Source organism: Athene noctua, chromosome 27 (genome assembly GCF_965140245.1).
Source record: "Athene noctua chromosome 27, bAthNoc1.hap1.1, whole genome shotgun sequence".
Taxonomy (NCBI): domain Eukaryota; kingdom Metazoa; phylum Chordata; class Aves; order Strigiformes; family Strigidae; genus Athene; species Athene noctua.
In genome coordinates, this window is record NC_134063.1 from 3544079 (window position 1) to 3560305 (window position 16227).

General features: G+C 53.9%; 1 protein-coding gene across 4 annotated transcripts in view; it reads left to right on the forward strand.

Moving 5' to 3' along the window:
- Positions 1-7297: 7297 nt before the first annotated feature.
- DOT1L (DOT1 like histone lysine methyltransferase) overlaps positions 7298-16227 on the forward strand; it is a 77300-nt gene continuing 68370 nt past the window's right edge. For 3 of the 4 annotated variants that reach the window (XM_074928103.1, XM_074928106.1, XM_074928105.1), the window contains exon 1: positions 7299-7509. In XM_074928103.1, coding sequence (XP_074784204.1) covers positions 7429-7509 — 81 coding nt within the window. In that variant the 5' untranslated portion in view covers positions 7299-7428. Of the gene's footprint in view, positions 7510-16227 lie in introns of all 4 variants that reach the window. The other variant, XM_074928104.1, reaches the window with a different exon arrangement.

A 16227-nucleotide genomic window follows, 5' to 3' on the forward strand; every position in this document is an offset into this window, starting at 1 on the left:
GAGGTCAAAGGCATTGAGTGGGGGACATTTCCCTCTTGCCTATCCACACGGTGCCCAGCCCAGTCTGGCAGTGACCCTTCACGGGAGCAGGATCCCGGGGCCACAGGGAGTCACTGATCTGCACTAAGGGTGAACGCTTGGTGGAGTTGCTGCAGCCCGAGGGGATGGGGACTGGGGGTACGGTTGGGACACGGGGGTTCACTTGCAGCCAGGGTGGTGCATGGGGAAGGGCAGCAGGAGGGAAGACCTGGGAGGGGTGTCATGTCTCATCAGCCCCCGTGCTTCCCCCAACCCGTACTGGCTCATGATGGGGACCTCCTGGCCAGCTGTGCAGCCCTCTGCATCCTCTGCGCCAAAAAGTGCCGAGGCAGCCGCAGCACCCAGGGGACAGAGAGCGGGTGCCTTATGGCCCCAGCACCGGGGACACCAGGGACAGGCACCACAGCCCTCACGGGGCGCGTGGCCATTGCACAAGGGGAACTCAGCTCTGCGGGGCGCCGCACACCGGCCACGCTGGAGATGGGATCGGTTTGGGCTCGTTCCGGTGGCAACATTCCCGTTAACCTGGGTGGGGTTTGGGTCTGGCCCAGGGGCGCTGAGCAGGGCCAGGATTCGGCCACGCCAGCTGTGCCCAGAGCAGCAACAGGCTGACAGTCTCCCCAGCTTTTTCCATCTTGTTTCCCAGTGAATTTGGGGCTCTGGCTCCTGACGTGCAGTGCCCCCATCCCTGGGTGTGGGCAGCTCCAGTTGTGGCAGTCAAATCTCACTGGGGAAAAAAGCCCCCAGACTGGGCTCAGACAGTTTCCAAGACCAGACCAGGGACTTTCACAACCACGAAGAGCTTTATCCTGCCCAAACCTCTGCCAGCACCAGTGTAGCCACAGCACCTCTCGCCCACCCCAGTCCCTGGCGTTAATGTCACTTCTGCATCCTGAGAGGAAACTGTTGCATCATTTTGTTGTTGTGGCAACTGCAGCCGGAGCATCCCTGGAGAGATTTGGCCCAGGGAGCTGCTGGGACAGATGGAAAGGACAGATGCTGCTCCGTCATGTGGAAGGGAACTCCATGGCGCAATGCAGGATTGACCCCGGGAAATTAAAATGGGGCTTGGAAAATTGCACGTGGGCCATTTTATAAGGAGGGGAAGGGAAAATCTGCGTGGCTGGGCCTGCGTTCATGTTGTCAAATGTCCTGCCTTGCTTCATGGGGCTGTCGAAAGGCTAACAGGGGACTGAGACGTGCGATTCCAGCTGGGGTTAAACAGCTTAACTGCTCCATGAAACGAGCCATGCAACGGGAACCATTTGCAGAGCCTGAGTTTTATTGGTCCTACCACAAAACAGTGAACAGAGCTTGGCCGCGCTCCAGGCTTCAGGGGGAGAGAAGGAAAAACCACGTACCACGAAGGGCACCAGTAACCCCATCCCAGGGGAGCCCGAATTAGGAATAAATAGAAAGATGTGGGCACCCAGAACGAGGGGAGATTTTTGCAGGGCTAGGCCATCCGAGCAGGGAGCTGGTGTCAGAGCAGGGACCTGCCCCCATCCCCTGGGGCTATGGACCACCAGCATCTTGCCCCACTGTTATGGGGCAAATGCACAGGGCTCTGGTTGGAATATTTAATCTGATGGGAACAGACTTGCCCGCATTAACCTGCCATGTGATCTAACTTGTTACTGTCAGCTAAATTGGGTCAATATTTGAGATGAGACATTGCTGAAAAGGCAAGTTTTGGGAGGAGCCGATGTGCACCTCGAGCCCCCAAGCCCACCTGGCTCCCAACCTGTGGCCAAGCGCTCGCCCAGCCAGCGCCGCGTTGGCCACGAGGGTTGATGCAGCCCCAAGCACAGCGGTGTGTTACTGCAGGGAGCCGATCCTGCAGCCCCACAGGGAGTCACGTCGGCGTGAGAGCGAGCTCAGGAGGTGCCTTTGCACGTGGCTTGTGCAGGGCGTGCTCAGAGCATCACTTGTGCAAGACATCCTTGGTGGATTAACACCCTCCCGGCATCCCCCTGTGCCTGCAGGAGCCAGGACCCCCGTTCTGCTCACTGTCTGCCCCCGGGGGGGTTCCTGGCTGCTGTGTGGGAGCAGAGGTGGGATGAGGGAGCAGTGGGGCAGGAGGAGCTGCTGGCCGGCTGCCCGTCAGCCTCCGCAGGGCTGGGTGCCAGCCATAGGCTCTAGCTGGTGCCTGCCAGGGAAACCTCCCTCCTCCGGCGCCCCAAAAGCATCAGCCGCGTGTGGAGAGCAGCGCAGCACTTCTCCATTCCTCCCAGTCAAACCTGGTTTACATGGTGGTGGCCAAAAAAAAAAATAAATTCAGCTCTGAATTGTGCCAGCATGGAGGTGGGAGCTGCAGCCAGCGGGGGAGCCAGCAGGGCCAGCAAACCCAGAGGGGACACAGGTACCTCTCCCGCAAAAACCTCCACACCAGCAAAATCCCACAGCTGCTGATTTTGAAGGCGGGTTTATGATTCTGGAGCAGGCGACACTGCAGGTCCAGTGGGTCCTGCTGCAGCGCAGAGCCGAGCTGTGGGCAAGCACAGGGGCAAGCAGGTAAAGAAGACCAAAAAAAGGCAAAATTTCAGAGCTGTTGAGGGGGTAGAGTGGCTCCCACCTCTCAGAAGGCCGCTCCCATCTCTCAGAGGCCAGTTCAGCTCACTGAACCGGCAGAAAACAAGCCACTGCCCTTGCTCACATCCCTCTCTTCACCCAGACGGAAAACTCAGAGAAATCAATGAAAAAAGGATCTCCTGGTTAGGACAGGAGTTTCAGAACTGACCTGCTCTCTGCTACCTGCCAGAAGACATCAGCACTGGCGCTGAAGCTCTGCATGGCAGCCAGATGGCCGGGTGCGGGCTGGGTCCGTCCGGGAAACCCTTGTAGCTTCGATTACTCTTTATTAACAGCCCAGGAGTCTGCTTGGGCCACACATGGACTTTGACGACGAACTGATTAAAGGCCAACCTAACGAACTCAAAGAGAATTCTTTAAACGGAGCCTGCTGTGCCTTGGAGAACTCCTGCCATGTCTATTTATTTAAATTTAATGGAATTTTTGTGGTAAGCTAATTAAATATGAATTGATTATTTAAGAGGCAGTCAGAGCAGTTTAAGCACTGCTGACTTGATGATTTTAGTGTTTTCTTTAGAAAAGCGTTCCGAGTTATGTAGCTTTCTGCATGTATGGACATTTAAGGGGGAAAAAAGGGATATAAAGGGAAGCGTGGCCGAGTTTGGACCCGGACTCAGAGGCGCTTCTGGATGAGGGAGCAACCTGCCATGGGGACAGGAGCAGGACACGTCCCAGCCCCAAGGTCTCTGCACCCACCTCCAGCCCAGGGCTGCTCGTCCCAGCTGCAGGCAGCGACCTGTCCAGAAATACAGGTGCGAAATAATGCACAAAATACCTCACCAGGAAACATCCCACTCTGGCCCGTGGCGGCTCCAGCACGTGTTCCAGGCACGGTGCATCCCCTGGCCCTCCCACGTCGCGCTGTTGGGCAACGGGAGCAGGAGCACAACAGCCGCGGGCTGTGACCCCAACTGCGATGCTGGTTTTCAGCTCAAATATTGGACGGCTCTGTGCGTCGCTGCGGCAGAGAGAGCAGGACTCTGGAGGACTTTGCAGGTGTCTGCTGAGCAGGGGTGGCCTTGCCCAGCCCCAGAGCTGCAGCCCAGCCCAGGAGGAGAGCGGATGAGATTGCACCGATGCAGGGCCACTGTGGGCTGGTGGCAAAGCCTGGCTCTGTGGCAGGTGGCCCCCCAACCTCCCCAGAATGTTCGTGTCTGACCCACATCCTCTCCGTCAGGATAAAAGGAAGATGAAATTAATAAGCTGGGTGACAACAGTCAGAACAGACAGATGGCAAAAGCATCCTGCCATGAGCCGTATTTACCTTATCTTCGGCTGAAAAAGTGAGAAACCAAGTAGGGGTGTTATCAGCCCCCCTCCTGCATAGCAGGGCAGCAACTTCCACTGCCACTTTGATGGAAAAGGCAGGTTTTCCTTCCAGAAGCTGTCTGGCTCCGCTGCACCTGGCTGCAGGTCAGGCTGTGCCACAGAGCCCAGGCTCGCCGATGCCCGACTGGGCCATGGGTGCCTCCTGGGGACCCTCCTGCCCACAGGGATGCTCATCCCTAGCAGATGCAGGCTCACTGCTGCTCTCAAATGGAAACCATCATCCCCTGTGGTGTGGCCGTCCCCAAGCCCCATCCGGCAGCAGGATGGGAGCAGTGAGGGTGCAGGTGCTGTGGAGGTGCTGGGTGTTCCTCCCTCAGGGTCACTCACTGCTGAGCTGGGGGACGGAGAGCCCCGATGCATTAGTGACATGCCGGTGTGCCACAGGCTGAAAACCACTTAAAAATCACCTGTTGGGAAGAAACTGGGTGCTTTCGAGGGTGACAAAGGAGCAAGTGGCTGTAGGGCTCTGACTTGACCTGGGGGTGCAGGAGCTGCCCCTGCGAGAGCTCTGGGTGCACCGACACCACCCGGCACCAACATCTTCACCGGAGCAAGGACCCGTCTGGCAGCTGAGACCAGATCAAGCTCTCATGGTATGGTGGTGGCAGCTCCCCGGGTCCTGCTCCCACCCCCGGCATGGACGCTGCCTTTTGGGGAGGGGTATTTCTCAGGAGGGATCATGGAACTGTGCCCCAGCGGCCCCCCGGGGCTCTGTGGGTGTTGGGGTGCACTGTTCCCTTGCCAAGGGGCAAGCGTGGGGTGAGGTGGCCCCTGTGCCACTGCTGGGTGGGATTCCTGCATCGCCTGCGCCTGCCCACGTTTCCAGCCCTGCAGGGCTTGTAAGCTGGCGGTGATTTGGGCCCCTCACCCCAAAAAGGCCATTGAATGACTCGAGCGTGGCCAGAGAAGGGCAACGGAGCTGGGGCAGGGTCTGGAGCACAGGTCTGCTGGGGAGCGGCTGGGGGAACTGGGGGGGTTCAGTCTGGAGAAGAGGAGGCTGAGGGGAGACCTCCTGGCCCTCTGCAACTCCCTGCCAGGAGGGGGCAGAGAGGGGGGATGAGTCTCTGGAGCCAAGGCCCCAGCGCCAGGCCCCGAGGGAATGGCCTCAAGCTGCCCAGGGCAGGGTCAGGCTGGCTCTGAGGAAGGATTTCTGTGCAGAAGGGGCTGTTGGGCGTTGGAATGGGCTGCCCAGGGCAGGGGGGAGTCCCCGGGATCCCTGGGGGGGTTGAAGAGTCGGGCTGAGCCAGCGCTGAGGGATCTGGGGGAGCTGGGAACGGTCAGGGTGAGGGTCATGGTTGGGCTGGAGGAACTTCAAGGGCTTTTCCAACCGACAGGATTCTGTGATTCTGTGATTTGGGGGAGATGCTCGCAGCATGGCAGTGCTTCCTCCTGCCTGAATTTTCTCATCCCCACAAGCAGAGAAGGCCCAGGGCCCCTCGGTCCCAGCCTGCCATGGGTGGTGGGAGCAGGAAAGAGGGGGTGGGGGGGCTCTGCTAGCAGCAGGGGGGAACCAGCACCTGAACCCCAGAGCAGGGGGGCAGGGCAGGGTGGCAGGACACCCAGCTGTCCCCAAATAGGGGAAATTAGCACCCAAAAGGCTGTGAGGGGAGAACCTCTGGCCTGATTTTATAGCTCTGCTCCTGGTCACTGCTGGGCGCCTATAGACATGCAAAGTGATGTCACTCAGCTCCTGGCCATCACAGGACACCAGAGAGATGCAGGATGGTGTCACTCAGCTCCTGGCCACCCCCCAGCAGCGCAGGCTGGGGACAGGGGGATGCCAGTCCTCCCCCAGGACACTGCCCAGCTGTCTCCATGCCCAGCACCGGCTGTGCCAGCAGTCAGAGAGCCCTGGCCGGGTGCAGAGCGCCAGCCTCGAGACCGTGCTGGGGTGCACTAAGTCCTACCACCAGGTTACACCGTGCCGTAAGGTTGTAGTTGGTGGCACAGCAGCTCCCCGGCTCCCGTTGCTGCTCTCTGTGCCCAGCACTTACATTTTCTGTGCACGGTGTTTGCACCCATCCCCGTGGAAGAGGCACCAATGCACAGGCAGGGGTGCTGCCATGGTGCAAGGCCGTGGCTCGGCTTCACCGGGGGCTCCTGATCCCCCATCCTGGCAAAGACCTGCAGAGCCCCTCGCGCCAGCCTGGCACGCTCGTCCATGTGCAACGGGCAGCCTCCGGCCGCGTCACGCACACGCAACAGCCGTGCCCTGCACCGCGACACCACAGCCCCGTGGGGAGCTCGCCCCGGCACTCGCTGTGCGAAGCTCACCCCAATACCCGCCGTGGGGAGCTCGCTCCAACACCCGCTGTGGGGAGCTTGCCCCAACACCCGCCGTGGGGAGCTCGCCCCGACACCCGCCGTGGGGAGCTCGCCCCGACACCCGCCGTGGGGAGCTCGCCCCGACACCCGCCGTGGGGAGCTCGCCCTGACACCCGCCGTGGGGAGCTCGCTCCGACACCCGCCGTGGGGAGCTCGCCCCGACACCCGCCGTGGGGAGCTCGCCCCGACACCCGCCGTGTGGGCCCTGCGCTGGCCCGTGGCCTTGTTCCGTTGCTCTGGGGAACCGCGCACACCCTGGTGCCGCCGCTCGGGCCTCGCAGGGTTGTGGCAGCGCCGCGTGCCAGCCTGGCGCAGGGCACACGTCGCGTCCGGGCCTTTGCAGGAACCCCCCCACACCTCCTCGTGGCAGCCCCCCCTTTACAGCTCCCCCAACCCTCTTCCTCACGGCCCCCCCCCTCTTTGCAGGCCCCTACCAACACCCTCCTTTGCAGGTCCCCCTCCTCACGGTCTCCCCCCAACACCCCCCTTTGCAGACCCCCCCCTTTTGAAGCCCCTCCCCACGCCCCCCTTGGCAGCTCCCCCCCAACCCTCTCCCCACGGCCCCTCCATCGCCCCCCTTTTGCAGCTCCCCCCAAACCCCTCCTCATGGTCTCCCCTCAACACCCCCCTGCTTTGCAGCCTCCCCCCTTCTGCAGCCCCCCCCTCACCCCCCTCGCAGCCCCCCCCCTCGCAGCCCCCCCCGCCGGCGCGCGCGGGGAGGGCAGCTGAGGACAGGGGGAGGGAGCGCGAGGCCGCGCCCGCCTCCGCCCCCCGCGTCTGGCGCGTCGGTCGGGCCCGGCCCGGCCCGGCCCCGGCGCCTCATTGTGCTTCGCCTCACGCCGGCCCAAGATGGCGGCGGCGCCGGAGAGCCCCGCGAGCCGCTAACGACAATAGAGGGAGGCGAGGGGAGCGGGCGCCCCCGCCGGCACCGGCCTCCCCTCCCCGCCTCTCCCGCCGCCCTCCCTCCCTCCCTCCCTTCCCTCCCTCCCCCCCCCCCCCCCCCCCCCTCACCCCGCCGCCGCCGCCGCCGCCGCCGCCGCACCTCGCACACGCCCCCGGCCGGGCCCGGCCGCCACACCCCACCCCGGCCGGCCCCTCTAGCATGGTGCGGGGCCGCCGCCGCCTCCTTCTCCGGCTGCCGACATGGGCGAGAGGCTGGAGCTCCGGCTGAAGTCGCCCGTGGGAGCCGAGCCCGCCGTCTACCCCTGGCCGCTGCCCGTCTACGTGAGTATGGCCCCGGCCCGGCACCTGCCCCGCGTCCTGTCAGCGCCGCCCGGGCCCGGCCACCCGCGGCGGCCCCGCTCAGCCCGGCGGGCCCCCGGCCCCGGCCCGCCGCCCCCGGCCCCTTCCCTTCCCCGCGGCCCGCCGGGGCTCCCCCCGAGCGCGTTCTGTCACTTGTTAATCAATCGCCTGACGCGTGTCCTTCCCGGGAGCGGGAGGAATTGGCGTTATTTATCCCTGCGGGAGCACCCCCCGGAGCCGCGGGTGGAGGGCGAGGGGTGCCGGGCTGGAGCCTGCCGGGCTCCCCAGCCCGGGGTGCTGCTGCTCTCCTGGAAGTCAAATCCCCAATTTCTTTTTATAATTGGTTGACTAAACTTAAGGGCGGGGAGGAGGAGGACTGGTTAATGAAAAGTTTTCGTGTTTTCCTGAGCTCGGCTCGTGTAACTGGTTAATAACGAGAGCTGCTTCGAGCAGGGTGAAATCGAGAGGGCTTTCTGCCTGATAAATGTCGCCTAAATTATCGCTGGCTTCGGGTGGTCGGGGCCATCCCTCCAAAACCGGTCGCGGGAGTGGAAATAAACAGAGGAGAAGCGTTAATTGTGGGAAGCGGGGCTTTGCCTTCGGTACGTGTCAGTGGGGTTGGTGCCGTTGCCTTCGTTTCCCTCGAGCGAGTGCCCTTGTAGGTTCTCTTTTATTTAGTCTGAACAGAATTCAAGTCAGGTTTGTCAGTTGATGGCAGCCGTAATCCGCATGCTTTCAAATAAAATGTCACTTGTCCCTGTTTAGTTACGTGAGCCGCGTTTTTTTTTCTAACTTGCCTGACTTTTTTCCTGCCTCTCCTGAGCCCTGAGTGAGAGATGTGTGACCTTGATAACAATGTCCATGTTCGAATTAGTGAAAATCTCACGAGAGGAGAAAGGCTTGAGAGGGTGTTGTTGTTTTTTTTTTCGGTATGTGTGTAGTGTTTGTACCAATCCTTGGACAAATTTTCACCCTGTTTGTAGCACCTCTGAGAAGAGTTTGTAAAAGGAAAAAAATATCTCTATTTTACTTGGCCTGAGTGCTGTTGATTATTCCTTGTATTTCAGGCTTTGCTCTTGTACGTGTGTGCTGCTTCGTGGGGAGAACGTGCTGGGACACACAGGCTGGGGCAGCTGATATTGCTGATATTGTTGCTCGCTTGGCAATCGTAACGTGCTTGTGTGCGAATGATTAGAAATACATCGCTTGTGTCAGGGGAGATGGCTGTGTATCTGCTGCCTGCCTTTTGGTGCTGTTGCTGTATCTGTGGTTTCCAAAACATCCTCCATGTATGCTGGCGTGCTGTTTTCATCGGCTGCTCCCGGAGCTGGAGGCTCCAGCACACACTGGTTAAGGCAGCCTTTCCTGTTTGGGCAGCTCTGTCATTTGTGTGTGTGTTCGCGGGCGCGCGCTCTGCTTAAATTCACAGAAACTGAAAGTATAACGATGACCAGTTCAGTTTTCTTCATGTCGCCAAAGAGTAACTTGGGTCTCCGAGTGGGCTGGATGAAGTGTTATCTTAAATATTACATAGCTTAGGGATTAATCTGGAAGGAAGGAATGGGTTTAGGTATATTCACAAAACTTCCTACCGGTTTAAAAAAAAAACCCAAACAACCAAAACGACACCACAACCTCCAAGCTTCCCCTCCTACCTCCCCCTCCCTAAAATGTGCATTTTAATGCTGTTTGCAGCATGGGAAATAAGGATTTAGTTAATTTAGGAAAACTTGAGCAGCCAGTTCTGAAGATGGCAGAGTACATAGATTTTGTTTTCCAGTGAATCACAAATGCAACGGGCAGGGGAGCTTCTCCACATGTGCTGTCTGCGCGCGTTAAGAAATACCGCAACACCCGAACGTTCTGCCATTAAACCGGCCTCTTTGCGTTGCAAATTTTTCCACAGTCGTACAGAAGTAGACAGTTCATCTGGAGCCAATCAATATTCTGTCCTGCAGTTTTGGTGGAAAGATCATGCCGCATATTACAGAAGCATGCGCTTGCGTGCGTGGGCACGCATGCATACACACACGCGCGCGCCGCTTGCAGCGCTGGCCTTTGCAGCAGCGGATGAACTCTGGAGCTTTAGAAATAAATCCTCCTCTCTGTCCATGGCAGTGTTTGGCCTGCTAACATTGTACTCTGCTGAACTGTAGACTTTTTTTCCCTCTTTGGCTCAGCCTTGAGTTGGCAGCAGGGTATATGTACCGTTGTGGTTTTAGAGCTCAGCTCTGTTTGACGTAAGCAGAACATTTCTTAGTTTCACCACTCTTTCTGCTGCTTGGTTCCTAGGAAGCAAGGTGGGATACCTGGGGGGAAGAAAAAATATGCTTCAAGTAGTTTTATTTAGCAGCGTTCTTTCTGCTTCCTGTTGTATGCTGTGAGATATATTTTCCAAAGAGAGCTGGAGAGAAAGGGGAGGGGAGACTCACAGTCCTTGCTAATTATTTTTGGTGTGAGTGCCAGGAGTGGCAGGGAATCATCTTTCCCAACATCAGAGCCTGAGTGGTATTGTAGACCTTCTGCTTGATGAGCACTGCTGCGTGATGTAACCTTGTATTGAGTAACTTGGCTATTTTTATGCTCTTACTACATCTTAAATTAGCGGCATCAGTATTGCTGCGTAAAAGGCTGAGGGTCTAATCTCTCGTATTAATGGATGTCTGGATTAATAACGTGTTTATTTATTGCAGAGCTGCTGCTTACTTCATGTGTACTAGGAAAAGTGGGGGTCTCTTCAGACTGCTGAGTTTGCATAATAGCTCAGCTGACAAACTGGTGCTTGTTGGGATGCTAAAAGAGCCTGGGAGGGTGATGTGAAACATGTATTTCCCTACGAGTCTAATTAGGGCCGTGGGAGGAGAGAGCATTGGTGTTGCAGATACAGCCTCCCACTGGCTTACATACAAAACTGAAAGTATGACTCTTTCCCCCGCCTTCTGCTTTTCTCAAAGGAAAGGCCACGGTTTCCTAATGAATACATGGTGAGCAGTTCTGTCCGTAGCACACTGTGATGAGTAAGTTGAATAGTGCATGGTGAGTAATCTCTCCTCATGACTCACAAAATATTTTCTGATGTTGACCTCTGTTTTTATGAGTGCCCTGCTTAATCAGAGCTGAAGTGAGTTTATTCTTTTGTATGCCGTTTGACTTCTTGACTCCCACATACCTGCCCCATTTTTTCTCGAGTTAGCTTGTCAGAGACCGGTGATACTGCATTAAAAATTTTAATTTTGGTATAGGGTGAGGTACAGGCCTGGATTGGATAAAGGAAGTATGTTATGTGCTCAGATGGGTGAGGGAGTGGATAGTTAATGGATCTAGGTGTTCTTAAATAGACAAATGGCATTTCTAGCCATACTTCAAGTATTGATATGCATGACTTGGTTCTTCTTACTTAGCGGTCGATCTGATGGGTACAAAGGGTGAAATCCCCTTGTAGTTACAAGACTTGCAGGTGTTTAGGTTTATTCCAGAGAATTGCCCTTAAACTGATTCATTCTCTTGTCTCTGAATTGTACTATAGTTAAATCTGAATATTTATTAGGTTTGAACATGGTGATTTTTCATACCGGGGTAAGTTCTGCCTAGTCTGTGAGGTGTGTGACGTTGTACTTTGAACTCCTCTTGACAACAGTTCCTGCTTGAGGAGTCCAAAGGTGTGTGGGGTGGTTAGTTATAGGGCTTTTCTGAAATCTGGATGAGTTCCACAAGCTGGCATAGTTCTGCTGATACATCTCTGGCACCAGTGAGGGATTGCTTGCATACAGACTGAGCAACAGGAGGCTTCAGAGCTGCTGAAGCTGATTGTCACCAAAATCGACGTTTGCTAAACTGCACCCCATTGCAATGTGGAAAAGCCTGTTTTCTGGCAGCACGTGCATCAATAAGAGGACACTGTGGTTCTTTTATCTCCTCTGCTTTAGGCTTGCACTGACCGGGTTTGCAGTGTGATCAAAGTGAGTGTCAGTGTTGACACGGGGCGGGGGAGGGGTATGGGGAAGCACAGCCAGGTGATGAGAGGGGGAGGGTGGGACTGGTGTTCACTCTGAGTGGCTTCCCCTGTCCTGGCACTGTGTCCTTCACCCGGATGGCTGCAAATGACTCGCTCTCATGTTAAATAGTGTGCAAGTCCTTTCAAGTTTCAGAATTAGACATCTGCCTGCCTTGCTTTGCTCTTTTCGCCTGGTAGGCCTTCCCGTGGTTTGCCTGCTGAATACCATTCCCCCAAAAGATAACTGCAAACCTCTGCGTCTGCCAGGTTTTTGTGTGTGGTGTTCCGCCTGCCCTCCCTGTTTGACTTGTGAGGGCCGGGCATTTGTGTTGTGATAGTGCCTGGGAACTTCTCCTGCAGCCCAGGCCACTGACCGGCAAGCCACTGGTGGATCCCAGTGGGATTATGCTTTGGGTATCTTTTACCAATTTTCTTCCCATCTTCCAGCCTGGAAATCTCAGGCCCTTGACTCTGTCCCAGGAGAGAGAACAGTCCTGGTTGTGCCGTTGTGCAAATCTTAGCGGGGTGAGGTGCCTCTGCCTTGAGCTGCTGAAGCTTAAGCCTCCAAATTAGCAACTGTGATGATGTCTGGCTTGAATAATTCATTGATTTGCCTGTGTTCCTCCTCTTTGCTGCTGACTTTCCACTCAGTTGTAAGGGCAAAAAATTCTCGTTGGTTAATTGAGTATTGTCAGAGCATCACTCTGCAGCTGTTCGAAAGGTTTATGTGTGTCTGCTACTGAGGAGCAATGGGATACAAGCTTGACAATACTGGATTTTGTACAGGTGGAAGGGTGCAGAACATGTGTCTGATGTGGGTTTTGTTTCTTTTTTTCTTCCACCGGTCGGTGATACAGCTGATACCATTCTGTCACCAAAGGAATGTGCTGTGCATGAAAAGCTCAAGGGCAGGCAGTGATAATGAAAATCACAGCCCAGCAGGGAGTGTCACCTTTGAAATTAAAGATCAACGGTAGAGATGAGTAACAAACCTTGTTTAAGAATTTAGTGCTTTTTTTGTGTGTGTCACTCAGCTTTACTGGGAATAGTTTTTCTGATGACTAGCTTTGACATCTCAGACAGCGAGGTAGGTGTGGGAGCAGTTGCTGAAGTTGGGTGCCATAGCACAGTATGGTGCGATCAAATCAGGAAGGTCCTAAATTTGGACCTAAATTGGTCCCTTTGTTGCAGCTAACCTGCTGGAGCTGCAGGCTGCTGCTGAAGGGTGGTCCTGCGCCTCCTTTCCCCCAGCCGCTTGCTCTTGCTGTTTCCCCTGCACAGATCCAGCCCTGCCTTACTACGTAACTCCGTCACACTCCGGCAGGATGAGCTGCTGGAAAACAGTTTCACGTTTTGCACGTGCATGTGGGTTTTCCCTTGCATCGGTTTTTGCTGGAGGGAGATGGGGGGGTGCCAGGGTTGGGGGGTGGGCATGGTGAAGCTGCCCCTTCAGCCTCTGTCTGCAGTTCCGAAGCATGGTGGCAGACCCTCTGTTGGGAAGCTGTGTGTGGGGTGGCTCTGTGAACTGGATCGCTGAAAATATCTGGGCTGGAAAAAAATGTTCCAGTGTTTTCACAGCCGGCACCCCCCTCCGCCCTGATCTGTAATCTGACTCATGCTGCCTTCCCAGGGCAGCGGTGCCGGTACAAAGGAGGGGGTGGCGAGCAGAGGAAACTGTTGAGCTGACTTTGCCAGGCAAAACCTCCTCACACCCTGCGTAATCACCCAGAAATTCGGCAGCGGTGGCAGAGGTTAGGGGATTTTCTCTGATTTAATAGATGCTGTTGATGCAGCTTGTTGGGAAATGTTTGTGGGGATGACTAATTACTTATAGAAACTGCTGTAGTGAAGAAAAGGTTTGAAAACTTTAACAGACTTCCTATTTCTCAACACCTCTCTGTCCTCCTCAGTTCTATAAAAAAAACGTGGAGTGGGGAGAGTGAATAGTGTAAAACTGGGAAATAATTGACCCTGTCATTTCAAAAGTACTTGGGTTTCTCTAGTGCCCAGCGAATAAACAGAAGCAAATGACAGAGTTGGCACAGTTGCATCATTTTTTCTATATTTTTCTGCTCTAACGAATGCCAAAGGGAACCCAGCAATGTGCTGTTGGGAGGTGAGTTGGCCTCACAAGGCGAGGAAGACCATAACTGTGCAGCGTTTAATTGTGCAGCACGTGGTTATTACAGAATAGCAGTTTTTTTCTGGGCTTTACCCTTTGAAGTATAACTTGCCATGAGTGACAATTGGTACTTGTTCAGTTTTCAGACTGGCTTTTGTTCAAAGCTCTGACCCATTGGATACAATATAAATAATGAGTTCAGTTAACGTACACTTTTTTCCTAGTATTTCTGTGTGAAAAGTAAAAGTTGTTGTCTTGTATTGCATCTTACAACCACAGTAGTCTTTTATTTTTTTCATATTAACTGAATTATCTCAAGGGTAACTGTTGAAAGACAGATTAGCTGTTCAAGATTGCCTTTTTCTTTTTTTTTCTTTTTTTTTTTTTTTTTTTTTTTTCCCCTATCAGCAGATGGGTGAGGATTAATGTTCCTGTCCTGGCTAAAGTTCCAGCTCAGGCAATTCAAATTTATCTACCTAAAATTCACCCATCAGTTACAGTTGAACACAGTATTGAAAGCTTTTAGTGTGCCAAGGGAAATCCATGCCACCACATGCAACTCCAACTCTTGTCCTTCATGGCAGCCTTAATATATATGGAGATGATTATCCTTTCAAGTCTCAGATATGTGACTGAATTGTGTTTCTCCTGGGAATTTAGGCAAAATATCTTACCCCTTGGTATGCAAGATTTATGGGAAATTTAATCACCCTTCTCCCCAGACATCCATATGTCTACTTTTGTACTCTTCCTTCTTTCTTTTTTCCCCTTTCATACTGCCTTGCTTTTTTTCTTCCTGCTTTGAGTTAACCTTTGACTGTCTGATTAAAGCTTTTTACTGTAATGATCAAGACAAGGACCAGAGGTGGGGTGTTTTGTTTTTTTTTTTTCCCCTTACAGTGTATTTATCAGAGATTGATAAAGTATCTTAATATATTTAAAATATTTTTGTTTAATTTATTTTCTCCTTCCTGACAGAAGGATCCACAGAAGCAGGAGAAGTTCATACTAGGAATTGTGAACATAATCCTAGAACGGTTTGGGTTGGAAAGGACCCTAAAGCTCATCTAGTTCCAACCCCCTGCCCCGGGCGGGGACACCTTCCACTAGCCCAGGTTGCCCAAAGCCCCGTCCAACCTGGCCTTGAACCCTGCCAGGGAGGGGGCAGCCACAGCTTCTCTGGGGAACTTGTGACAGGACCTCACCCCCCTCACAGGGAAGAATTTCGTCCTTATATCTAATCTAAACCTGCCCTCTTTCAGTTTAAAACCGTTACCCCTCATCCTATCCCTACCCCCCTGATCCAGAGTCCCTCCCCCCTTTCCCGCAGCCCCTTCCAGCCCTGGGAGGCCGCTCTAAGGTCTCCCCGGAGCCTTCTCTTCTCCAGCTGAACCCCCCAACTCTCTCAGCCTGTCCTCACAGGGGGGCTCCAGCCCCTGATCATCTTCGTGACCTCCTCTGGCCCCGCTCAAGCAGGTCTGTGTCCTGCTGTTGGTGCCCCCAGAGCTGGACCCAGCACTGCAGGGGGGTCTGATGAGAGTGGAGTAGAGGGGGAGAATGCCTCCTCTCGACCTGCTGCCCACACAGTTCTGGATGCAGCCCAGGACAGGGTTGACTTTCTGGGCTGTGAGCACACATTGCTGGGTAATAAAACTGAATATACGATGATATTGGCCGCATGCTGCTATAGATATCGAATTGAGTAGGTACTATTTTTAGAGCATAGGAAGACGGTGAGTATATTTTACAGCAGGAAATGATGGCTTCATAGATATGAACAGATCTATGAATAACGAAAAAGTTCCTGTTCTGAGTGTTTTGTTTTGTTTTCATGAGTGAATGAGAGTTTCCTAAAAATCTACACTGAAAAAACTTCTTCGAGTAAGGTGAAAAATCTAAGGAACTCCTGAAGACAACTAAATGAAGCATTGGAAACTTTAAAAAACAAAACACTACAGAAAGTTCTGAATAAGTTTCTTAGTAAAAGTTAACAGGTTTTAATACTGTTTCTGCAATGGAGAAACTTTCTGATATTTTCTGTATAATGTGAAGGGCAGTTTCCAGAGGTTTAGGCATTAACTTGTCATTTATTTCTAAGAGCTCGGCAATATTACTAGTTTTTGATGGTACATACTTTTGAAATTCTAAAAAGTTTGAACTTTTAAGACTGCTTTTTCATTCCTCAGCTGGATTTCCTTTAAGTTGCAGGTGATCCCCGCTTGTTTTCGTATCTTTTGGCAACAAAGCCCTTGGGTACTGAGAGATCAGGTGCTGGCACAGGGCAGCCCGTGACCCTCTGAAGCTGGGGACTGGAGTCTGTGTTCATCTTGCTTTGGCTTTGTGCCTGCTTACTAGAACAAATAGTCATTTGCAATGTATGAAGAATACATTGTAATATTGAAGGTCATTTAAAAGTCTTTAAAATGGAAGCTTTTAAAAAATGGTTGGCACTTGGAAATTCATGTATACTGTTCAGAATCTTCACTGGGTGGAGCTTGTATCTCTGTTCCTCAGCAGAAGTTGAAGCTTACAGGGGGAAAACTGCAAACATGCATATTTTTCTTTTGTATGTCACAAAACATCC